The sequence below is a fragment of the Panthera onca genome, chromosome E2 (genome assembly GCF_046562875.1).
Source record: "Panthera onca isolate mPanOnc1 chromosome E2, mPanOnc1 haplotype 2, whole genome shotgun sequence".
NCBI classification, from domain to species: domain Eukaryota; kingdom Metazoa; phylum Chordata; class Mammalia; order Carnivora; family Felidae; genus Panthera; species Panthera onca.
In genome coordinates, this window is record NC_138353.1 from 56,911,839 (window position 1) to 56,937,270 (window position 25,432).

The 25,432-nt window shown below is 55.9% G+C and overlaps 2 protein-coding genes across 4 annotated transcripts in view; one reads left to right on the forward strand and one right to left on the reverse strand.

Moving 5' to 3' along the window:
- On the forward strand, positions 1-24,258 carry DNAAF1 (dynein axonemal assembly factor 1). Of its 3 annotated transcripts, none has more exons than XM_078439107.2 (13): positions 1-263; positions 2,419-2,554; positions 3,305-3,396; positions 5,367-5,588; positions 5,717-5,883; positions 8,430-8,551; positions 11,463-11,629; positions 15,204-15,467; positions 19,726-19,835; positions 21,060-21,116; positions 21,972-22,338; positions 23,318-23,420; positions 23,852-24,258. In XM_078439107.2, exons 1-12 carry the CDS (start codon positions 134-136, stop codon positions 23,410-23,412), a joined length of 1,929 nt encoding a protein of 642 aa, XP_078295233.2. In that variant the 5' UTR covers positions 1-133; the 3' UTR covers positions 23,413-23,420; positions 23,852-24,258. The 3 variants fall into 3 exon arrangements, with proteins under 3 accessions (XP_078295233.2, XP_078295234.2, XP_078295232.2); XM_078439106.2 differs by having other exon boundaries at positions 2-263; positions 23,762-24,258; XM_078439108.2 differs by lacking the exon at positions 15,204-15,467 and having other exon boundaries at positions 23,762-24,258.
- Positions 23,917-25,432, reverse strand: part of TAF1C (TATA-box binding protein associated factor, RNA polymerase I subunit C) — an 8,804-nt gene continuing 7,288 nt past the window's right edge. Inside the window, exon 15 of the mRNA XM_078439105.2 lies at positions 23,917-25,425. Coding sequence (XP_078295231.2) covers positions 24,452-25,425 — 974 coding nt within the window. The 3' untranslated portion in view covers positions 23,917-24,451. The remainder of the gene's footprint in view (positions 25,426-25,432) is intronic.

Genomic DNA, 25,432 nt, shown 5'->3' on the forward strand with positions numbered 1-25,432 from the left:
CGTGGAAACCGGGCTAGCGTCGGGCAGCCAACGATTCGGGCGCGAGTGGTCGACTGAGGAGGAAAGCGGGGCCTCCCTGGCGGGGCCGGGGGCAATAGCGACCCCACGGAACGGGGCTTTCGGTGCTTCCGGAATGAGCATGCACCCCGAGACCTCGGAGCCCGTGGTGGACGGGCCGGCGGAGCAGGGCTGCGCGCAGGAGCCGGGCGTGGAGGAGTCGGCGAGCGACCACGGGGACGCAGACCTGGGGGGCCTCAGGGAAGGTGCCGACTGCCGCCCCAGGGAGCCGAGGGGGGGCGAGGGGCTGCCCCCAGCACCACACCTGACCTTCCCAGCCAGCGGGAACAACAGTAATAATAACAGGAGCGGCACACACTTTTTAAAGGATGCGTGCCCAGCGTTCACCTCGTTTGAGCCTTACACCCTGCCCTCTGCGGTAGGCCCTCCTCCCCCAGTTCATAGAGATGAGGAAACGGACTTAAAGAGGTTTTGAAACTGGCTCCAAATGGATCACCCTCATTCGGTCAATGACAGAACAGACTCGTGCTGCATAGTCCGACTCCGGAGCGCTAGCCCTTGCCCAACACCCCCTTCCCCCATCGCCCACCTGTTCCATGTTTTCAACGTATCTCTTTGTTGCTACCACCGTGTAAGACGAAGGCTCTCCCCTTCTAGACCGCAGGCTGTGTTGGGGCAGGATTTCCTGATCGAATTCAATGTCCAGTCCAGTGCCTGGTCCGTGGTAGAGAGTGAGTGAGGAGCTGGTGATTCTGGGGTCAGTGGGTGACTGCCTCCACAGAGTTTCCCAGAATGGGTTTAGAAGACAGCCTTCACCCTCTGCTCCCATTTCGCCGCTCCATTTCCTAAGGGAAATCTTTTAACGATGAGACAAACTACTTGATTTGTATTTCATTTTTTGGACGCAGTCAACAAATGTCTTGAGCACTGACCTGTCCAGGCAAGCCCTGTATGAAAGAGCTGTAGGGAAGCCTTGTAGCTGTCTGGAAAGAGATAGGCTTTGGAGCTGCTCATGCTGGGTATGGGTTGCGGCTCTGCAACTAACCAGCTTTATGGTTGCCAGCCCAGGGTTTAAACCTCTCTTTGGGGGCAGTCTCCTCATCTGTAAGCAGGGATAATCATAATTAGGTTGCTGGGTTACTGTGGGCCATTAATCAACGCTAGCTCTTGTCATTCATGCAACCAATCAATCATTACGTATATGGAGCACCTCCTCTTTATTCCACAAACACTTATCTGGTGCCTCTCTTGGCTGGGCATTGTGTGCAGTGGGAAATAGAAGAGTGTAAGACACAGCCCCACACACGGAGTGTTTACGGTGGTGGTTCGATAGACCACAGGAACACAGAGTGCAGTCGCCAGTGGCTCTTAAAGGTTAAGTGCATTTGAACTGGCCAATTTTGATTGACCGCTAAAAAAAAAAAAATTAAGTGCCTTTAAATGTGCTCATTCTCTTCTTACCAACGATATTTTCACCGTTTTTGTTTCTTTTCCTGTGGTTTTTCTTTCGAGAACTTTTACAAAAGAAGAGAGAACATCATAACAAGCGCCCAGGCACCGTCCCTAAGAGTTGAAAATGATCAATACTTTATCATTTCTGCTTGAAGTCTTTTTTAAACTTAAGAAATAAGGCATTTCAGATACAGTTGATGTTCCTTTTGGCCTCCTGCCCTCAGTTCCTTCTCTGCTCCCCTTCTCCAGAATTTTGTATGAATTCAATCACTTCTGTCTCTGTAATATATCCTTAAACAGTGCAGAGCATTGGTTTGTATGTTGTAAACTTGTATGAATGTTATCCTGGGCTTATTACAAAACTTGCTTTTTCATTTCATACACGTTTCTGAGAATCATCCGTATCTTTTTAATGTGTGTCTATTTTTGAGAGAGAGAGAGGGAGACACAGAATGCGAAGCAGGCTCCAGGTTCTGAGCTGTCAGCACAGACCCCCACCCAGGGCTCGAACCCACAAACCGCAAGATCATGACCTGAGCCGAAGTCGGATGCTTAACCGACTGAGTCACCCAGGCGCCCCAAGAATTGTCCATGTTGATTGATGTAGCTCCAGTGGCTTCTTTTCCAAGGCAGACTACTGATCCATTGTTTTATATAACCAGTCGCTATGGATGGATGTTTGCACGGTTGACACTCTTTGGCTGTCAAAAGTAACGCAGAAATGAATATCTTTGCACACGGGTCCTTGCACACCTGTACAAGAGCTTTTATAGAGGACGTGCCCGGAAGCAAACTTCCCGCGGTCCTTACCAATGCTTTGCAAACTGTCACCCACGTTCCATACTAAACACAGATACTAATCAAGCTGAAATTGGGCAAATTTTTTTTCTACCCTTCTTGACCTCTATGGAACCAGTCTCTCTCTCTCTTTTTTTTTTTTTTTTATAGCAATTAATGATCCTAAGGAAACACGTGTGGGTCCTTCTGACGTACGCTACCCAAGCGAGCAGAAACAGAGTGGCGATAGCGGGGCAGACGGTCACTTAGGACACCAGACGGATGACAAGGGAGACCACGGCCCCAGGTATATGGGCATGCTGCTGCCAGTTCCAGTGCACATTTACTGAGGAAGGAAGATCGTGTGACCGCCCCTTTGTATCAATAAGGAAACTGAGGCTCGGGGAGGTTAAAGAGCCGGCCCCGGTGTCTGAGAATTGGTAGGGGAGTCAGGACGGCGCTGCCTCTGTGGCACAACTAACCACAATGTATTAAACTTTAATGCCAGACCTGGAGAAAGAAATTCTGGCCGTTCTTGATGACACCGTCGAAAGTATTTTTATTAGAACCTACACGGCGGGGCGCCTGGGTGGCTCAGTCGGTTGAGCGGCCGACTTCGGCTCAGGTCAGGATCTCGCGGTCCGTGAGTTCGAGCCCCGCGTCGGGCTCTGGGCTGACGGCTCGGAGCCTGGAGCCTGTTTCGGATTCTGTGTCTCCCTCTCTCTGACCCTCCCCCGTTCATGCTCTGTCTCTCTCTGTCTCAAAAATAAATAAACATTAAAAAAAAAATTTTTTTTAATAAATAAATAAAATAAAAAAAAAGAACCTACACGGCAATTTTCAAGATTGCTGAAAGTGATGATACGGGACGAGGCCCTGAAAAAGGCGTACTGAAAAAGAACTTCAAAGAGCCCAGGAAGAAAAAAAAAAAATTAGTTATCAGGCATGTAGGATATTTTGGAATTTGGGGAAGAAGTTCTGGACTGTATTGCAAATTGAAATTTCAAATTGCTGACAAATTGCAACGAATTTCCTTTTCATGTTTCTCATGGAACAGAATGACTAAACGTTTTATACAGAAACTCTGCAAGCAACACCAACTTTACATTACCCCAGCATTGAACGACACGCTGTATTTACACTTTAAAGGTAAGGACCTGGGGGCGCCTGGGGGGGCTCCGTCGGTTAAGTGCCTGACTTGGGCTCGGGTCATGATCTCACGGTTCATTGTTTTGAGCCCCTCAGCGGGCTCTGGGCTCACAGCTCAGGGCCTGGACCCTGCTTTAGATTGTGTGTCCCCCTCTCTCTCTGCCCCTCCCCTGCTTGCTCTCTGTCTCTCTCTCAAAAATAAACAAACATTTAAAAAAAAAGTTTTGAGGTAAGGACCTGGCCCAGAAGTGTCGCATCAGGCCGAAGTTATCAAAAGTGTCTTGCTGGGATCCTCTGGAGTTCTCAAAGTATATCAAGGTAGAAATTTCAGAGTTGAGTGGAGATTTACGGAAAAGCAGTATTTCTCCGAAAAGTCTTTCCTGACTGGAGTTTATAAAGGGGGCCACTGCCCGTACCGATGCCAGGGAAGCGTGTTGCGATCTTTGATTTATATTTTCTTTTTTTTTTTTTTTTTTTTAATTTTTTTTAACGTTTATTCATTTTAGAGACAGAGAGAGACAGAGCATGAATGGGGGAAGGTCAGAGAGAGAGGGAGACACAGAATCTGAAACAGGCTCCAGGCTCTGAGCTCTCAGCACAGAGCCCGATGCGGGGCTCGAACTCACGGACCGCGAGATCGTGACCTGAGCCGAAGTCGGTCGCCCAACCAACTGATCCACCCAGGCGCCCCTGATTTATATTTTCTAAAGGACTTTACGTTTTTCAGACCAGGCCAGGAAGGCCCCCAAGGGCTCTTAAAGAAACACAGGGCCTCCTAACTGGCCTCCTCACCTCCACGTTGCCCCCTCCAAAATTCTGCACCCAACGTAGGAATCGCAGGGAATGGGATGATGTCGCAGGGCGGATCCCGAGGGGACCCATCTTTAAGAGGTTGGAAGAAGAGGACCCAACAGGTTGGACTTAGTGGAGAGAGTCAGAAGGTACAAGAGCTAGGAGGGAGGAGTCCCTGGATTCTCTGCTGCTGCCATGGACCAAATTGTCCCCAAACCTAGCGATGAAAACAAATTCAATGTCTGGTACCGTTTCTGAGGGCCGGGAACCTAGGAACAGCTTTGCTGGGTCGTTCTGGCTAATCAGCAATACTACAATTTTTTAATCAAAACTTCTTCAGGGGGGCGCCTGGGTGGCTCGGTCGGTTGAGCATCCGATTTCGGCTCAGGTCACGATCTTACGGTTCGTGAGTTCGAGCCCCGCGTCGGGCTCTGTGCTGACAGCTCGGAGCCTGGAGCCTGCGTCGGATTCTGTGTCTCCCCCTCTCTCTGCCCCTCCCTCGCTTGCACTCAGTCTCTCTCTATCTCTCTTAAAATAAATAAACATTAAAAAAAATTTTTTTTAACTTTTTTGGGCAAAAAAATAACCTTTCAAAGGCTTTGCGTAAGAGCAGAGGAACGATGAACTACAAATTGATAATGAGTTACTAAAGTAAAGAAAATGTTTTCTAACCTTAAATTTGGCTCATAAAACTGAAAAATGGAACGAAACAAAACCCACAGTTAGCACTCCTTTCAGGCTTAGCCGGGTCCCCACGCTCGTGGTACGGCTTCCCTTGGCTGTCTTCCCCTGCTTGGACCTGCTTCTGGCTCATTTCGGGAAGGCCCCCCATCGCCTCCACTCACTCCCGGCCGTGAAGGGAAGGTGGTTGCTACAGGGCTCGGCCCCACCTTACCCGGACTGGCCGTCCCAGCGAAAAGACCACCTCTCTCCAGCGGACCCAGCAAAACCCCCCAGCTATCAAAGTTGGCCCCGTTTGGCTAAGTGTGACTGGCCCCCAGTGAACTGCTAAGACTCTGTTTGGCCCCCCAGGAAGCCATGGGGCAGCCCCAGGAGAGGAATGCCCCTCAAGGAAGGTGGCCGTGGTGTTCCCGGCGGAAGGAGGTGTGGATGCTTGGCAGGGAGGCATACACAAGGGTGACCCCGAGCTCCTCGGACGCCCCCTTCCTTCTCACCAGGTTTCGATCGCATCGAGAACCTCGAAGAGTACACGGGGCTGCGTTGCCTCTGGCTGGAGTGCAACGGGATACAGAGAATCGAGAATCTGGAGGCCCAAACCGAATTGCGATGTCTCTTCCTGCAAGTGAACTTGCTTCATAAAATCGAGAACTTAGAGCCTCTGCAGAAACTGGATGCCCTCAACCTGAGCAACAATTTCATCAAGACCATTGAAAACCTCTGTAAGATGCCCCCACCCCCGCCCCCAGGGGTCTTTCTCTGTGCCCCTGCGCCCACCCCTTTCCCCTGGGGGAGGTTCTGGAGGATTTGTATACCCCTGTTGCTTACTTCTGCCCACCTCACCTTCCAGCCTGCCTGCCGGTCCTGAACACGCTCCAGATGGCCCACAATCACTTAGAGACCGTGGAAGACATTCAGCATCTAAAGGAGTGTTTGAAACTTTGCGTCCTCGACCTTTCCCACAATAAGCTGAGTGATCCCGAAATCCTGAGCGTCCTGGAGAGCATGCCTGACTTGGTAAAACGTGCACACGCTCAAAACTTGCGTTCTTTAGATACCGAATCTCTCTTCCCTCCTTTCCTCCGGGCTCTTCCTTCTCCCAGTCTGTCCTCTTGGTGTTTGGAGCTGGAGTAGCTCGAATGCCCAGCCTCCGGGTCATTTCACCCGCAAACGTTTCAGGGCCGCTGGCAGATGAGAACTTCCTTTCTTGACTGCTCACAGTTACCCCCCACTGGCCCCTCTCACTCCTCCGCCAGAGAAGCCGGCTCCCCTTGCAGGACTTTGCCACGTTCCGGATTTGGTTGATTGCACCCCCGTGGTGTCGTTTAGCACGTTCTGCTGGACCCGTGTTTCTTGTGAAATGCCGACGGGGCCGGAGGCGCGGTCCAGTGCAGCTCCAGGCTGCGGCACGGCGCGGGGCCTGTCATGTCTGGTTGTCTCTCTTGCGTGGAACTTGAAGACAGCCTGGTGGCCCCCCCCCCCCCCCGTGTCGTCAGCCTGCTGCAGCCGGTTGAGGCCCCCCACCCCCACCCCCCGGCTGTGTAGCAGCCACCGGCGAACGCGGACACCGCCTCGATGAGCCATTCCTTCAGGAGCCACGCGGTGGCCATTGTCCAGACCACATGTCCCTGCCACGTTAGCTGGCGTACTTCTGCAACCGGGAACCCCCTCGTCTAATGGCTCCCCCATGCGTAGTTCGCACAGAAAAGGCGGGGATGAAGGTCTGGTTCGTTCTTTTTATTCATCGATTTTCGGGGAAGGGGGTCAAGAACCCAGCGACCACTAATGGTGACAGTGAACGGCTTTTCTTTCCTGGTGGCATCATGAACTCGGGTTTATGTCTACAGTGTCCGATACGATTTAACCCTTGCTGTCACGTGTACCGAGGAAAGGAAAGTATGACAAGGAAATTTACAAGGAGAGCATTACAAGGGACACCCAAAACCCCTGAGTTCACTGTTCACCGCTTAGGGCATGGATGTGCAAGGCAAACCTGGGTCGCTTTAAAGCATGGTAAGCAAATCACAGTTCAGGAACAATCTGAGCAGCTGGTCAAGAAGGGCTAGTTTAGAACGGCCAGCACACGGCGATAATATGAAGCTGTCGTAGAATACTTTTTGTTTTTTCTCGTTGCTTAACTGCCGTAACAAAGTACCACACACTGGGCAGCTTAAGTGACAGAAATGCATTTTCTCCTGATTCTGGGGGGTAGAAGGTCCAGGATCAAGGTGTCGTTGGGGCTGGTTTCTCCTGAGGCCTCTCTCCGTGGCCTGTAGACAGACGGCTCACTGCGTCGTCACAAGGTCCTTCCCTCCGTGTGTGTCCGAATCCCCTCTTATCCCCCAATCCCCGACACCTGTCAGACCGGACAAGGGCCCACCCCAATGACCTCATGTAATCTGAATCACCTCTTTAAAGGCCCTATCTCCAAATTCGGCCACATTCTGAGGATGCTGGGGTTAGAAATTGAACGCGTGAATTTGGGGGGGGGGGGGACACAGCTCAATCCGTGACAAAAGCAGTCTGCTTTACAGTGACGTTGTGATCGCTTTCAAATCCTCCCCACGCAATGCAGCCCCTTAGTGCCTGCCCCTGGGTGTATTGCCCCCCACCCCCACCCCAGCCCTGCGGCGCTGGCCCCTGAAGACACCATGAGAATGGAGAAGGCGGTATGAGAATGATGTTTGGGGAATGCTACGTTAACTAGCGTATGGTCTATTTATTTTCACCAATAACACAAACCACTTTAGATCAGAAAACTCACACCTTCAGGCAAACTAGTTTGTTTTTTTTTTAACGTTTTTTATTTATTTTTGAGACAGGGAGAGACAGAGCATGAACAGGGGAGGGTCAGAGAGAGAGGGAGACACAGAATCTGAAACAGGCTCCAGGCTCTGAGCAGTCAGCACAGAGCCCGACGCGGGGCTCGAACTCACGGACTGCGAGGTCATGACCTGAGCTGGAGTCGGCCGCTTAACCGACTGAGCCACCCAGGCGCCCCCAGGCAAACTAGTTTTAAATGGTGCTCCCGGATATCACCTTGGCCGCTCAGTTAGTTCTCTGAGTTTCGCAGGCCGGGAAGGAGGAGACGGTGTGTAAAGACGGGGGGAGGCCACGCTGGTCCAACGACATCCAGCACTTTCCATCCTTTCCCTAAGTCAGTGCTTCCTGTCCGCCTGGCTGCGGTGTATGCTTTCTTCAAATGGGTGCTGGCCGGGGAAGAGGGAAGACGATCAATTAGACCGAGGTTAATGTCAGCAAAAGGGCTTGGCTGAGCAAAACAAGGCCCTCGCCGACACGGAGAGGCCTCCGGATGTGCCTTCCGAGGCTGTTCTGGAAGGACGGTGAGATTCCAGATCTGGAGTTCAAGCGCAGGAAAGCGCTGCTCTATAATCATCAGCCCTGGGGACAGAAAAGTGAGGAGACCCCTCCAGCTTCCCTGATAAAGTCGCGAGGAGATGGCGTGGGCACACGCGCTGTGTTTTGTTCTCTCAGAGCACCGCACGCGTGAAATGTTTCAGTCACACCCCTGTTTTTGTAACGGCTTTGGTTCATGCTTACAGCGTGTACTGAATTTGATGGGAAACCCCGTTATCAAGCACATCGCTAACTATCGAAGGACAGTCACCGTACGACTAAAACATCTCACCTATCTGGATGACAGACCAGTTTTCCCAAAGGACAGGTAAGGAGGGGGGGAGCCTGTGGCTCACATTTTAATACAGAATTGTTGTGCACACTCAACAGTAAACTCGTACAAATTTCGGACTTGGGAGCATTTCCGCACATCGTTACACATTCTTAGGAAACAAGTTTGATGGCTGCATGACTGTTTATAATAAGAAATTCCCTGTTTTCGAGCGCTTATTCATAGATTGGCTTTTTCGTAATCCCCTGATGAGTATCCTTGCGTGTAAGTCTCCGGCCTCGCTCCTGCTGATTTCCATAAGGCGGAATTCTGGGAGTGGTGTTATTGGATTAAGGACTGTGCTTTGAGCCTTTTCAAAGGCGCTTGTGAGTATTTTCTAATTGTTTTTTAGCAAGTTTGCAAAGTTCATAAATTCAGCAGACATAGCCGCGTGAAAGAAATCTTTGCCGGGTTAACCGGAGAGCGAAGACTGTATCTCATTTTATTTGGGGGTAACTGATGGGGTCGGGCGTCAGGCAGGGGCATCGTCTCCGCCCATCGCTTTCTCCCGCGCTCCTTTTGGAGGCCCTTTCCTTCCTGGTTGCTAAGAGCTCTTCCTTATATTAAGAATATTGAACCCAGGACTCCCGTATATTAAGAATATCGAACCCAGGACTCCCAGGACTCACTACTTTCATCTGTGTTTTTAATTTAAGTCCCTTTTGACTCTCAGAGTAAGCCCCCAGTAGTACGGGCTGCCGGTAATATGTTCTTGAACTCGCAAACTTAAATCCAACAGACAAATATTTCCAATAGAAGTGAGAGCCTCCTCTCCAACCAGGTGAGAAAACAAAACCGCCTGCTTCTGGGCAGTCTGAGTTCTGTCCGCTCTGAGGGGCCCGCTAACGTCCCCGGCCTCACATTCCTCACCTGGAAGGTGGGGACAATGTGACCGCAGCGTCCTCGTTCCACGTGGGGTTTGAGCAGAGCTGGGCTCAGAGGAGAGAGCGGGAGCCCCACCCGGGGCGGGGCTGACCCCGCAGGGAAGGGTGAACAGGGGTGGGAGCCGGACCCCTGGCGGTGAGACCCCACGCTCTGGCTCAGGGCCCCGAGTCCCCTGGGTCTTAGTTCTAACCGTGCCCACCCCTGGCTGATGGAGCGAGCCACCGGCTGTTCTCCGTGCCCCGGAAGCACTTCACTGGTGTTGCAGGTGTCTACTCAGGCGTCACCTCGTTAAGCCCTCCCGACCCCACCCCTCATCTCGGAAGCACCTTTTCCACCCGGGGTCTCTTTAACCGGATTTCTTTTCTGTGGACACATCAGCCTCTGGCATACTTGTTTCCTTCTTTAGGGTCTGTCTTTCCCCATAAAAGGGCAGTTCTAACAGAGCGAGTATCGTCACCTCTTGGGTCACCTGCTGCCGTATCCCCAGCCCCTAGAACAATTCACCCATTCAAGGTGTGCAAGTCAGTGCTTTCTAGTGTATTCAGGGTTATGCGCCCACCCCCACACCCATTCTAGAATATTTTTGTCGCCCCAGGAAAGTAACCCTTACTCATTAGCTGATATCCCTCATTCTCTATCTCTGTGGGTTCTTTCTTTTCTGGATGTTTCATATAAATGGCATCACACCACGTGTGGGCTTTCGTGATCGGCTGAGCAAAATCGTTTCAAGGCTCGTCCACACAGCAGTATGTATCAGTAATCCGTTCCAAAACAACGTCACAAAATAATATTCCATTTGGAAATGCCCCATTGTATTTATCCATCCGTTGATGGACTTTTGGGTTGTTTCCACTTTGGGGCTATCGTGAAAGGTGCTGCTACCAATGTTCGTGTGTGGGTGTTTGTGTGGACATCTCTTTTTATCTCAGTTGAGGGGATACTTAGGAGCATCACCCTGGCTTGTACGGGAAGAGTACGTTTATTTTTTTTTTAATTTTTTTTAACATTTATTCATTTTTGAGAGACAGAGACAGAGCGCAAGCAGGGGAGAGGCAGAGAGAGAGAGGGAGACACAGAATCCAAAGCAGGCTCCAGGCTCCGAGCCGTCAGCACAGAGCCCGACGCGGGGCTCGAACCCACAAACTGTGAGATCATGACCTGAGCTGAAGTCAGATGCTTAACAGACTGAGCCCCCGCCCCCAGGCATCCCTGGGAAGATTACGTTTAGCCTTGAGGTTGCCTGGCTCCCTTCCAGAGCAGCAGCACCGCGATGAGCGACTCCCTGCTTGGTGTCCTCGCCAGCATCTGGTGTCAGTGTTTGGGAGTTTCAGTCCTTCCAGTCGGTGTGATGTGGGATCTCATCGATGTAATTTGCAATTCCCTAATGTCATAGGATGCTGAGCTTTTTTGCCATCTGCCTATCTTCTTCGGTGACGTGTCTAGGTCATTTGCCTGTTTTATTTTTGTGTGTGGTTTTTTTTTTTTGAGTTGTCATAGTTGTTTGTTCGAGACAGAAGCCACCTCCCAGTTATCTTTCTTGTAAATATTTTCTCTCCATCTGTGGCTTCTGATTTCATTAAAAAAAAAAAAAACTTTTTCTATTTTTAAATTATGTGGTCTTTGTGTCGAGTTGTAGAAGTTCTTTATGTATTCTATTTACACATCCTTCAGCAGGCCTATACTTTGCAAATACTTTCCCACATTCTGTGGGTTGTCTTTTTACTTCGTTTATGGTATTCTTTGTGTTACAAACACTTCTAATATCGACGGAGCCCGAGTTCTCTGTTTTTCTTTTGTTGCTGCTTCTTTTGGCATCACATCGGGAGGGTTTTGCAAACCATCAAAGGCATAGGTGTGCACGTGTTATCTGGAATCCTTGTGGCCACATGTCCCATGTGTCTTCAGTTTGATTTGAGGGAAATGAGCAAGTTTGGTCGGACAGTGTATGTTTTGAATTGACTTTTAACCTGCGAAAATTCAAACCTTCCCAGTTTCTGGTGTTTTTATTTGTCCTCATTGACAGAGCTTGTGCCGAGGCCTGGGCCAGGGGCGGGCTCGCAGCTGAGAAAGAAGAGAGAGAGCAGTGGGAGAGCAGAGAGAGGAAGAAGATCACAGACAGCATCGAAGCCCTAGCGATGATTAAACGGCGGGCAGAGGAGAGAAAACTGCAGAAAGCCAGCCAGGAGGAAGGTACGCTCGGGGCTCTGTTTAGACTAGAAATCTGGGCTGGTGAACTTGGTCTTTCAACTCTGGGATTTTTTTTTTAATGTTTATTTATTGAGAGAAAGAGAGATCTGGGCTGGCGAACTTGGTCTTTCAACTCTGGGATTTTTTTTTAATGTTTATTTATTGAGAGAAAGAGAGAGATCTGGGCTGGCGAACTTGGTCTTTCAACTCTGGGATTTTTTTTTTTAATGTTTATTTTGTAAACATTTGTATATTATTTTATTTTATTGTATTTTATTGTATTTTATAAACAATTGTATATTAATGTATATTTTTTTAATGTTTATTTATTGAGAGAGAGAGTGTGTGTGAGAAGGGTGAGGGGCAGAGAGAGGGAGAGAGAGAATCCCAAGCAGGCTCCATGCTGTCAGTGCAGAGCCCATTGTAGGGCTTGAACTCATCAACTGTGAGATGGTGACGTGAGCCGAAATCAAGAGCCAAATGCTTAATTGACTGAGCCCCCCAGGCGCCCCCGGGATTGATTTATTTTTGACCATTCATTCACACCTCTCTGGTCCATGTGCATGTGGCCTCACCCACCTGCCCCCAGCTCTTCCCGGTGGTGAAAGCACAGTTGTGTTAAGATAGCCTAGTTTTCCAAAATAAATGATGCATTGGTTTTCTATGACAGCCATAACAAATAAGCATAAATGTAGGGGCTTAAAACCACACACTTATGATCACAGTTTTGTACGTCAGAAGTCTGACACGGTCTCATGGGACTAAAATCAAGATGTGGGCGGGGCTGTGCTCTTTCTGGAGGCTCCCAGGGAGAATCTGTTCTTTCATCTTTTCCGGCTTCTAGAGGTGCCCACGTCCCTTGGTCTGTGGCCCCTCCTCCATCTCCCTCTGCAAGACCTTCAACTCTCTCTCCAGCTCTGACTCCCCTGCCCCCCCTCTCTTAGGGATCCATGTGGTGATATCGAGCCCACCTGGATCATCTAGGATCATCGCCCCATTGTCCTTGATCTCCTCGGCAGAGTCCCTTTTACCACACGAGGTCACATACTCACACGTTCTAGGAGTAGGATGTGGATGCCTTTGTGGGACCATTACTCCGTCTACCACAAATGAACACGGAATTCATATCAAAGCCACGTGGAGTTGTATGGATTTCACGCGCCCCACGTGTAGGGCCGCTGACAGCAGTAACATCAGCCAGCATCTGTACGCCGGGCTTAGTCAGTGCCTTTATCCCGTACCTCAGTCAGACGGATACTAAGGTTGTCTATTACTACTCTATTGCTCTATTTCACTGCACACAGATCGTCCTCTGCCCATCTGTGGGGAGGGGGCGTCAATAGGTGTCTGCACACCAACGCCAGGCACGGGCACGTGTGCTTACACGGTGAGCACGCAGACATGGTCACAGATCCCAGCAGGGACGGCGCCCGGTTCCGCCCCTCCGCGCAGCCTGCAGCGGCCCTGGCGAGGTGAAGAGGGGTGCCGGGCACCTCTGTTTACACTTAAGTTGTAAATTAGGAAACCCTACAAGGTTAGCTAGGTTGGGTGACATCCTGGCAAAAGGGCCTTGAAGACCAGCCTGGACGTGGCAGGGGACAGGAGGTGGTGGGCTAGGCAGCAGACAGCTGTCATGGAAGCGATGCTAGGGTCATGAGCTTGGTGGCTCCTGGGGGGAGGGGGCGTGGCAAAAGATCCAGGCAGGGAGGTGCAGCCCCGGGCGGGTGAGAGGCCTTCTGTGCAAATCACCATGGAAAAACACGGAGGTCCTTGACCTTTTTGGTGTTTTTTTTTTTTTTTTAATGGAGATGAAATTCACATAACGTAAAATGAATCATTTTGAGGTGGAATTTAGCACAATCACAGCGTTGTGCAACCCGCATCTGCGTCTAGTTTCAAAACATCGTCATCACCCCGGAACCAAAGCCTGTACCCGTGAGCCGGGACTCCCCTCTCCGTCCTCCCCCAGCCCCCGACAACCGCCCATGTTTCTGGATGCTTCATATATGTGGAACTCTCTGCAAGATGCGACCTTTTGCCTCTGGCTTCTGTCACCGGGCATGATGTTTTCGCGGTTCCTCCCGGTGGGAGGGAGCACAATCCGTACCGTATTCCTTTTCATGTCCCACCTTGACAACGCAGTTCTGGGAGCCGGGAATGAAGCACGTTTTCTCTGTGGCACAGATCGTGTTCCCTCTGGTTCGCTCAGACCAGAGCTGACAGTCTGGGTGCCTGCATGAAACTTGTTCAGCCCTCCAAAGCTACTCGAAAGCTACTACTCCTGGCCTGTCAGGACCAGAGCAGGCCTGGGAAAGGTTCTTGGCCCCAAAGACCCTGTGGCCTATTCTAGGATCTCAGAATCTGTCTCCTCGCCTTGACCTCTCTCACCCGATTTCGAGATTCTGTCCACTCCCGGGTTGGGTGTAAACGACCCCCTCGCTGCCTCCCTAATGTACTGGCCCGAATCCGGGACTCAGAGTCGCCCGCCCACACCTGATGCCCCCGCCAGGATTTGGTCCTGGGTCTGTGCTGGCCCAAGCCCGACACCAGCCTGCAGGATCCTAGGGACGGTCATCAAGGCACCTTAATAAATAAAAACCCCCTTCCTCATCCTGTACCCAGTAGAGGGGCTGGAGTCCCCACGGGGGGTTTTAAATGACATTTGCTGTGTTTCACCCAATTACAACCACACGTGGAAAACAGAAAAGTGGGGCCCGTGGGTGGCTCGGTCGGTTGAGCATCTGCCTCTGGATCTCGGCCCAGGTCACGATCTCACAGTTGGTGGGATGGAAGCCCGGGTCAAGCTCTGTCTGCCAGTGCGGAGCCTGCTTGGGATGCTCTCTCCCTCTCTGCCCCTCCCCAACTTGCGTACACACACTCTCTCTCTCTCTCTCTCTCAAAATAAATAAGCTGAAAAAAAAAAAAGAAAACAGAAAAGCAGCGCTAATAACAAGTGCGGGAAGAACCACCCAGTATTTCGTAGAAGGACCTCGTGGCTCTTCCCCACGCGTGGAACCCGTGTGTGCTCCTATAGAACAACGGCATGATTCTATTGCCTTCTGCCTCTCGTGGGAAATTGGCATAATACATGTTCCACGAGGTAGACATTCTCCTATAGTATTTTGTCCTTTTCCAAACTTTTTATTTGGGTAGTTCTCAAATTTTCAGGAAAGCTTAAAGAACAGGGAAACAAACGGCTGTGTCCGTTTAGACTGGATGGTGTTCGACGTTCACACACGCACACACGCACACGCACACGCAGAGAGAGTCCTGTTGTGCTGAGCCATCTGGACGTAGAGCACCCCACAGTCTGGAAACCCGAATGCTCCCGCGCGCGTCTCCTCAGAGCCTCCTGAGCTGTTTTCTTCAAGGCCGTGTCCCGTTCCACTAGACCGAGTGGCCCCTCTGGGGACCCTTAGCTCCGCTGATTCGCTTTCTTGGACACCATTGCCGTGTCCCCGACAGTCCCCTGAGCTCACGCCCCGTTCACAGTTCGCTGAGTGTCCCCGAGAGACGTCTAGACCATCTCGTCCCCCCCAGGAGCTCTCCTGTTCACCTGCGGACTTCTCTTGCTCAGGGAAGGAGCCGGTGCCAGACGAGGACAACGTGGATGCCACCGAGGAAGGGAAGGAAGAGCCTGGTGAGGAGGGAAGGCGGCGGCAGAAAATGGAGCTGTTTGTCACGGAAAGCTTCAAGGCCAAGGATGAGCTATTCCCGGAAAAGTCGGGTCTCGTGGGGGAGCTGCCCGTGGACGTCACCGGAGCCACTGAAGGCCAGGGGCCAGGGGGGGCACCCCTGGAGGAGACCCTGAAGCCGGCCGCCCCCGGAGCTGCCTGCGGAGGTAAGGAGCGGAGAGCCACACGCGTGCGCCCTCGGGGACCCATGCGTCCCCGGGGACCACGGCCTCTGAGCCACGCGCCTGTGGGGGCCGGGCTACTTTCCACCTCCTCCGATTCTGTGTCTCTAGGATGAAGTATCCATGTCTCATTTTCTAGAGCAGCGCTGCCCATGGGAACATAATGGGGCCATAACTACCTCGTGGAACATGTATTATGCCAATTTCCCACGAGAGGCAGAAGGCAATAGAATCATGCCGTTGTTCTATAGGAGTAAACAAGGTCAAAAGACACGGGGGAAACACGAGAGGTGTATTTTACTGAATCCGTTATATCTAAAAGATAATCATTTGGGGCACCTGGGTGGCTCAGTCGGTTAGGCGTCCAGTGTCGACTCATGTCATGATCGCGCTGTTCACGAGTTCGAGCCCCGCGTCCAGCTCTGTGCTGACAGCTCGGAGCCTGGAGCCTGGTTCGGATTCTGTGTCTCCCTCTCTCTCTGCCCCTACCCCGCTTGTGCTCGCTCTCTCTCTCTCTCTCTCTCTTAAATTTTTAAATTTGAAATTCTTAAATTTCCCTCTCTTAAAATTTTTTTAAAAATTTAAAAATTAAAAAAAATACTCACGCAGATCTGGGCACAGCAGGCCGCCTGGCAGGTTCCGGCCGCGTTCCTTGGGTCCTGCTTAACTAGCAGATAAACCCGGGACTCACCCGCGACGATGCCCTATGGCTGTGGCATTGGTGAAGGGAGCCAGACCTGGAAAATGCCCCGTCTATAGGGCCTTGAGAGACGGGGAACATTTTGTTCCCCTGAGCAGCCTTGGGGGTCTGGCCGGGGAGTTGAACTGGTCTGACCAGAACACAGGGATCCCAGAAGGAAGGTCCCCATGGTCTGGGAGAGACCAAGGAGTAACCCTGTCCCCAGACCATCGAGGATACAGCCAGAGGGGCAGGGCCACACCCCCGAGTGCCAGGCAGGGGTGAATCCTTTTCCGGCTAAAGGATTTGAACAGAGCAGACCAGCCTCGACGACTCACCCAGCTGAGGCCCACCCTGCTCCCCGCCCCCCCCCCATACCGCCCCACCATCCACGGGGATTTAGAGCCACGCCCTCGTCTTCAGTAACGTCGGAAAAACCCGTCTCGCAGCCTCGCCTTTGACACGCCGTTCCTGCTGTGCCTGAGACCCAAGAATTGCCCAGGGATGAGTTACATCTGAAGGGCCTCGGTCAGGGAAAGAAAACGTTCTCTGGTGCTCAGCTCGCCCCTCTTCAGACGCCGGTCACGCTCTTCAGACTTTGCCACGAGGCTGGAATGCTTCTCTAAGAAGCAGGACTTGTTCTGAATAACTTCTTCCTTGGGAAACACCCGGGCTGCTCTGTATGCCCACGACCTGGCTTTGCCGGACAGCGGCCGTCAACCCCAGGGCCTGGTCATCTTTGTTCCCTCGAAGAGAAGGCCTACCGGAAGGGTTTTTCCCCAGGATTCCCACAGGTGGACATATGACAGGCCTTGTTATTTAAAAGGCACAACACAGGCGTGACCACACGGGGAAGCTGACCCTCCGGGCCGCTGAGGGCCGCGGCCTTTGCTTTCTGTGCCCCCCCGCGCATCCTGAGAGGGGAGCTGGGCTGGCAGAGCGCGGAGATCCTCCTTCCACTTGGAGTCAAACGACTCAGCCCCGGGAAAGGCAAATCTAAACGGAAAAACCTTATGCTCAGAAAACTGCTTTTCCGTTCACCTTTCCTACGTTAGACAGTCTTGCCTCGTAACTGAAGGACGGAGGGAACCAAGAGATAACCACGTGACCAGCCCTGCTGAATTTCCCGTGCAGATTCTGAGATCCGGGCATGGTCGCCTGAGTCACTGCCCCAGCCCCACCGGAAGTCTGCATCTCGGGGCAGAGGGAGCCGCTAGGAGAGCGGAGGGCACAGCACCCGCCGTCACCGCCACCGTGGAAATACGGCACCTTCCGCCTCGAGTTACACTCTCCCTGGAGGAGTCCGCCGAGTCCCGGCGGTCACGAAAACGGTCTGAGAATGACCCGTGTTTCCCTGAGACACACCGCGTGCAGGAAAGCGGTGCTGTTTCTGCAGACACCCTGCGATCAAAGCTACGTACGTCCGACCCTTCCGTCAGCAAACCCCAAAACCTCTCTGAGCCTGTCTCGGCCCCCGTGAAATGAAAACGGTCTGTCTGCCACGGTGCGGAAGCGATGCGCCCAATAATTGTTCGTCTCTTCCCGGCCCCACCTTTTCCCGGAACGATGCCCAAGCAGATCGTTTCTTAGGAAGCAAAAGGACCCTGGCCCTGCCTTGACTACGACCACAGTGCCATGAACAGGACAAGGGGTGTGGGAGGAAGGGCCGGCCGGGTGGGGGGGCAGACCACGGCAGTAATTACAAGTACGGAGGAGCTTGCGGCTCTCCTCCGAGGAGCCACAGGGATGGCCACATGGAGACCGTGACCGCCGGGCCTAGTGAGTGAAGGCCCAGAGGGCCAGCCCGGGGCCATCCACAGAGGCCACCACAGAAACCCTCTGCCCGCCTCCTCGTTTCATGCTAAATCGGTGTCCAACGTGGCTCTGAGCCAAACTGGACCTAAGTGTGACAAGAAAAGTTGAGCTGCTGATGTCGACTACCTGCAGCCATGAGACTCAAGAGCAAGCAGAGGACGGGGCCACGGACAGGGCCTGGGGGCCACGGACAGGGCCTGGGGGCCACGGATAGGGCCTGGGGGCCACGGATGGGGCCTAGGGGACCACGGATAGGGCCTGGGGGCCACGGATAGGGCCTAGGGGACCACGGATAGGGCCTGGGGGCCACGGATAGGGCCTGGGGGACCAGGGATAGGGCCTGGGGGACCACGGATAGGGCCTGGGGGCCACGGATAGGGCCTAGGGGGCCACAGATAGGGCCTGGGGGCCACGGATAGGACCTGGGGGACCAGGGATAGGGCCTAGGGGGCCACGGATAGGGCCTGGGGGACCACGGATAGGGCCTGGGGCCCACGGATAGGGCCTGGGGGCCACGGATAGGACCTGGGGGACCAGGGATAGGGCCTGGGGGACCACGGATAGGGCCTGGGGGCCACGGATAGGGCCTAGGGGGCCACGGATAGGGCCTGGGGGCCACGGATAGGACCTGGGGGACCAGGGATAGGGCCTAGGGGGCCACGGATAGGGCCTGGGGGACCACGGATAGGGCCTGGGGACCACGGATAGGGCCTGGGGGCCACGGATAGGGCCTGGGGGACCAGGGATAGGGCCTGGGGGACCACGGATAGGGCCTGGGGGCCACGGATAGGGCCTAGGGGGCCACGGATAGGGCCTGGGGGCCACAGATAGGACCTGGGGGACCAGGGATAGGGCCTAGGGGGCCACGGATAGGGCCTAGAGGCCATGGATAGGGCCTGGGGGACCACGGATAGGGCCTAGGGGACCACGGATAGGGCCTGGGGGCCACGGATAGGGCCTAGGGGGCCACGGATAGGGCCTGGGGGCCACAGATAGGGCCTGGGGGCCACAGATAGGACCTGGGGGACCAGGGATCAGGCCTGGGGGACCACGGATAGGGCCTGGGGGCCACGGATAGGGCCTAGGGGGCCACGGATAGGGCCTGGGGGCCACAGATAGGACCTGGGGGACCAGGGATAGGGCCTAGGGGGCCACGGATAGGGCCTGGAGGCCATGGATAGGGCCTGGGGGACCACGGATAGGGCCTAGGGGACCACGGATAGGGCCTGGGGGACCACAGATAGGGCCTGGGGGACCTGGGAGAGTAGGAGCCTCGAGGAGGAAGAGGAACCCATCCCCATTCCACGGTCCCCGGCAACCCCACGTTATTAGCAGGCACCCCTGACACTCGTGCCGTGAGCGGGGACAGGCGGTCCCAGTGGGTGGTGGGCTCAGCCCCTCCTGGGCAGGGCCGGGACCCTGGACTCTCGAGCTTGCCTCCCCCGCGTCTCCCCAGTCGGCCTTTATCTCCTTGATAAATCTCTGGCCCCAACAGGGCCTCCTCCCAGGCGCCTGCGTATTCTGCGCCGCTCACCGGCTGGTACGGTTATCTTGCCGGAGTCGCTGCCGAGTTCCAGCAAGAGGGCGGCTTTTTCCTCTCCCCTCTGCTTTAGACAGAGCCCCGTCCTCGTCTGGGGGTTCTCGCGGCTTCCGTCCCAGGGGCTGGCCTCCCCCTCTTCTTGGGCTTGTCAGCCCGACCATCGCGCGTGCAACCAGCCCCAAGGTTAATAACTCTGTGCTTGTTCTTAGACTCGCCCCCCCAGACTGCGGCCACCGAGGGTGCGTTAGGCACGGGACTCGATGGAGAGGAAGACTTGGGAACCACCAAATCGGAGGCAAAGGAGAAGCTCTTCATCGATGTACGTAGAGAGCTGCATCTGGAGAGAAGTGTCCTCTTGACCGTTGCTATTAGATCACATCCAAACCTTCAAAACCCTCACGCCCCAAAGCGCGCTCTGCGGCCAACAGGCCTGACATTCCCAAGCTGGCTAGGATTCACTCCGGACCTCGTGACCAGACCCGCCTTCTAACACGACCTCCCCGGGGGTTCGTACACGGGCACGGTCAAGATTGAGCCGGGCTGGCCCAGAGGTTTCCCCGGGAGGTACACTGCAAAGCAATCCCGTCCCGCTAGCCTCATGCAGAATTGTGGAGAACGTGACATTTATCACGGGAGCCTCTACTCCTCCGGGGACGGCTGTCCAGCCAGCGGCGAATGCCATCGTCCTGGCCTGTGGCTGCTCCGGCTTCCTGACCGAGGGCCCGTTTGGCCTTGAGAACACCCGTTCTCCCAGACGTTCCGTTTGGGGACCGGTCGTAAATGCTCTGGCCCGCAGGAACGGGAAGCGTGGGAATTCACACATTTTGTCACAATCCCTAGGAAGTGTGTTTGGGGGGTGGGGGGCGGGCCAAGGGGTGGGGCGGCATTTCTCACCCCTTTGTTTCCATGCCCACCAGACAGCCTCTCTGGGCACGAGCGGGCCCCTTTAGCTTAAACCCATGCGCACAGCTACGCCTGCCCCTGCCTCCTTCCTGGCAAACCTCACAACTGCACGCGAGTCAGTAAGAGTTAAGCGGCGCGGTCCACGTCCAGAGTGGGTCTCTAGTTTTCCGAGCCTATGGATGCTAAGGAACAAAACAGGATTAATTGGAGAACCCGCTGTGTACGGGAAGATGGCTAATACTTCTGGTTCTTACTCTGCCTGGCACTGGTCTCAAAGGCGTGTGTATTGACTGAACCTTCCAAAACTCTGCGAGGTGGCAGGTGCCATCATCATCCCCACTGTACAGAGGAAGGGAGTGAGGAACCGGTGCACTCGTGGTGCGCTGGGTTCGGGCCCCGTCACTTTCCCCAGACGAAGGGGCCGTGTCTCTAAAGCCACAGAGAAGCGGGGCGAGAGGTAGCCATTCCCGCAGACCTCGGTCACTGTCATCGCTGCGGTCTGGGTTCCCGACGCGTGTGTGAGAGCGTGCACGGTGGCCCGTCGGGTCCTTCCTCAGTTCTCCCGGCCACGGGCCGCGCGCACGCCCCTGCCGCCCCTGCGTGCGCGTCGCCTGGTGACGGGGACTCTCTGCTCTTCTAGGACCTGCCCGACTTGGAGGACGAGGACGCCGGCGAGCCTCTGGACGGCCAGGACGAGGTCATCAGCCCCGCCTTCCCGCACGAACCTCGTGTCCCGTCACCCCAGTCTTGTCACTTACGGGGCACGGCCCCTTGGCGCGAGTCAGGCGCTCCTGTGCCACGGCACCGCGCCCTCGGCCGTCCCTCACCAAAGGAAGGGTGGCTGCCACCGTCGCCCGCTTCTGTGAGGTCCTCCCGAGGGCACAGCGTGTCACGACGTCCAGTACCTGCTTCTCGTACATAATTACCTGACCACGCGTCTCTATCCTTCTCGGGTACCGTACGCTCGCTTTCGGGACGTCTGTCCTACAGCGACACTCCGACGGGGAAGGCGAGCGTCCAGGGCAGGATGGGTTCCCCCAGGTGGACCGGAGCCGCCTCCCTCCGGCATCACCGGGGCCCGAGAGAGAGGAACGCGTGAGACACCGTCTCCATCCAGGAGCTCATCACGGAGGAAGGAAACACACACGAGACCACAGTCCCCGTGGGGGCCTCGTCCCCAGGGGGCCACATCGGGTGGAGCGTATGGCAGCCCGAGGCCGAGGCTCAGAGCGGAGCCCATCTGGAGCCCCAGGAGGGCTGGCGTGGCAGGCACAGGGCGGGCAAGGCGAGCATGGCCGCACAGCGACAGGAGGTGCAGAGGACCGCGGCCCTGCCGGGGAGCTCGGCTCCGCCCCGGGGGCTCTGGACGGCTGGCCGAGGGCATCCGTCCTGACGCCCGACTGCCCGAGGGCACTGTGCTGGGCTCCCGCACGCCTTTCTTGTGCGTGACGACAGTATTTTATGACCAGTGAGAGAGCAGAATCAGCGTCGGGCATTTGACCGTGACCACCGTGAAAGCAGAAACGTTCACACGTCTTTTCTCTCTCAACAGGTGTGCGCTCCAAAGGTGACAGCCATCTCGAGCTCGAGTGACGACAGTGACCCTGAGCTGGACTACTCTTCACTCCCAGAGCTGGAAAACATCCCAGATACCCTTTCAAACATATTCGCAATCCCCAAGGACACCTCGAGGAAGGCTGAGACGCCCTTTACAGGCATATTGAAAGCGGCAACAGCAAAGAGGGTCTTGGAAACCCCAAGTCTTAGGGACGCTAAGTCCCCACACCCACTGATTCAAGAGCTCCACGACGAGGGACCCTCAGGCCAACCACCAACGCCCCCAACCTGCCGAAGGGACACCGCACCGCCCCCTTCCAGTGAGGACGGGGACAGCGGCCTACTGTCAGCCTCTCCCCCAGGTAACGCCACCCTACGAGGCTCGGATGGTGGGGACACAACCCGCTTGCCCCAGACCCAGGGAGGGCGGCCGGCGGGCTGGAGAGGGCCGATCACAACAGACCACGGAGACCACTGTAGATCGTGTCCGTGTATGGCCCTGACGTTGCTACTCACTGGCCTGGGCGGACGGCCACAGAGCTGACACGCTCCTGGGCGGGCAAGCGGGCGTCTCCGGGGGCCTGGGGAGCCTGTGTCTGTCGTTCCCCGCCCCCCGCCCCCGCCCGATCCTCGGCCTCTCCAGACCCAGACTTCCGAGGGGGGGAGGGGAGCGCGGGACAAGATGAGGGCGACCCCTGGCCGGAGAGTGGCATCCTCCGCGCGGACGAGTGGCGTAGTGCCGGCAGGAAAGGGAGGTTCGGCAGGCAGGGGGCGGCCGGCTGGGGGGGCACATGAAGTCACAGACCAACACATCAGCCTGGCCTGGCGCCGGGGGCCCACACACGTGGCCAGGGAAACGCACGTTTGGGGAAGCGGGTAACAGGCAAACGGGGTGGGTCTAAGTAGTTCAGGAACCGTCGCCGGCTCTCTGTCGAACCCAGATGATTCCTGCTCTCACCCAACACTAGCTGGTAACCAGATTTCTTCCTTTTCTCCTTAAGTTCGTTCATTCATTCATTTCAAGACGGAAAGAGAGACAGAGAGAGCGCGCGTGCACACACGCACAAGAGCAGGGGAGGGGCAGAGAGAGGGAGAGAGAACCCCAAGCAGGCTCCGCACTGTCAGTGCCGAGCCTGGTCCGGGACCTGAACTCACAAAACGTGCGATCACGACCTGAGCCAAAACCAGGAGCCGGTTGCTTAACCGACTGAGGACCCCAGGCGCCCCTGCCAGGCTCCCTTCCCGACACCAGCTCACGTGGTTGCCTCAAGGCCCACGCGCAGGAAGACGTGGGGGTTGACCACGTCTCCAGAGAACACAGTTACCCTCTCTCCCGACTAGGAAACATCGCCGAGAAGAACGGGCCACGGCTGGAGACGGAGCTCGCGGAGCCCGAGGCGGGAGGCCGCGAGGACACTGAATTTGGCTCGGACTGAACCCCAAGGTGACCCTTCAGCCCCTAGACTGACGGGGACGGTGAGCCTGTGACCAGGGCCCCCCGTGGGCGCAGCCCCCCTTGGCCGGGCTCCCCTTGCTTCCAAAGAGCAGCCCTTGCTGAGGGTGCCGGGTGCCCAGCTCCCCCCATGCTGGCACCCCCCCCCCAAGTGTGGACGGCGCTGCAGTCCCACTCAAAGCACGTGTCGCCCCCCTCCGCCCCCCCCATCCTCCACGGTGTGAACTGTGTAACCACGCACGTCTCCCACGAGCATTACAGACACGCCAGGACCCACCGAGTCAGGGCGTTATTTAATATCTGTGCGAGTCGTGTGCGCCTCTTTCCCTCAGGTGCCCCGAGAAAAGGACCAGTCTTCTCCTCACGTGTGATAAGAAATCTGGGTGACGTTCTGGGGGCCCCTTTTCCCCCCAGGACAGCAGGATCTTTCACTGAGCCACATGCTTCGGAGGACGTCAATTCACACATTACACGTCAAAAGCCACGCAAAGGGACGCTGCCGGGCTCGGGCTCAGCGGCCGAGTTTATTCAATCCCTAAACGCGGGACCGAGTGTCTCCCCCTAGAGAACATTAGATCCTGGTCGAAACTGCTCAACAAACACCAACTAACCAGCACCAGCAGCCTCCCTGAGCACGGCGAGGCACCCGCACCGTGACCCCAATGTCGACGGGGGCCCTGCTTTTAAGCACAACACCGTCCCCTGCAGGGAACGAATCCCGACAACACGGACCTTCAGGCCTTTGCACGGGTCGACGAGACCACCGGGGCCTTTGCAACGTGCGGTCGGGAAGGGTCTTCGAGCAAAAGCATAAACGGGGAGAAACGACTATTTTGCTGTCCCCGTGGCTCTGACTTGGCTCCCGATCATTTCTGGGGTATTTCCTGCAGTCCCGTGACCTCCAGGAAGCAGAAAGGTCTGCCCCCTGGAGACTGTTCTCTCCACTTCCTGGGCTCCAGGCTGGAAGGGGCAGCTGTCGGAGAAGAAGGGCTCTCGGGGTGGGGGAGCAGCTTCCCAGGGCCTCAGAAGCCCATGCGGGGCTTCCTCCTCCTCGGCTGAGAGCCCGAGGGGACAGGCGCCTGCTGCCTGGAGGGGGTGGCCCGGCCGCTGGAGGTCTGGGAAGAGGGCACGGCGGCACCTCCCAGCGTGTGCCTTCGGAGCGGCCGCTCCGCTGAGCCACCCTGGAGGGGCTGCTGCCCGGAGGGGGTGGCCCGGACGCTGGAGGCCTGGGACAGGGGTGAGGAGACGCCTCCTGGGGGGTCCCCGCGGAGCGGTAGCTTGGCCATATAGTCCCGGAGCGTCTGCTGCCTCTCCGAGGGGACACCCCGAGCCCACGGCTCCTGGGTCAGCTCCTGGGAGGGTGGGGTCACCGGTGGTTGAGGCCCGGCCTCAGGGGACATCCGGTCTGGGCTGCGGGGGGGGCTGGTGGCGTCCGAGAGGTCCAGGCGGCCACTGAGCGAGGAGAAGGTGCTGGACAGCTGAGTCCGGCGCTTGGGCCGCTTGGGCCGGTTCCCGGGCCCCGAGCTCCCGCCCTGCTGGCTCTCCCACCAGGCGGCCGCCCGGCCGTCCCAGGCTGCCTCCAAACGCGCACTGAGCTCGTCCTCGGGGCCTGGCTCGGGGGCAGGGGGTGGCTCCGCAGAGGGGACGGCGCCCAGGTCCCTCCGCAGCAGGAGTCGCCCTTCGGCCATGGCCGCGCGGAGAGCCTCCGGCACCTTCTGTCCCGTCTGCCGCGGTTCCACGCAGCCTAGCACACGGCGGTGGGAGAAGGTGGGTGCTGCCCACACGGGGGGAGGCAGGGGTACCTCCAGCAGGCCCTTCAGCCACCGGCCGCAGCGGGCGGTGGCCTGGGGAGTCCAGGAAGCCACGGGGGCGCCGGAGGCGAGCCCGGGGTCCGCCTGGAGGCGGAGGCGCTGGTGGAAGACATCCCCAGCCGCGGAAAGCTGGAAGAGGACCAGGACCGGCGCGGAGGCAGAGGGCAGGAGGGCGGCAGCCAGACCTGGAGA

Coding starts and splice junctions, on each gene's coding strand:
- DNAAF1 (XM_078439107.2), top strand. CDS start 134: ATGAGCATGCACCCCGAGACCTCGGAGCCCGTGGTGGACGGGCCGGCG. Junction 5,884..8,429: donor TGGAGAGCATGCCTGACTTG/GTAAAACGTGCA, acceptor TCATGCTTACAG/CGTGTACTGAATTTGATGGG. Junction 21,117..21,971: donor CTCTGGACGGCCAGGACGAG/GTCATCAGCCCC, acceptor CTCTCTCAACAG/GTGTGCGCTCCAAAGGTGAC.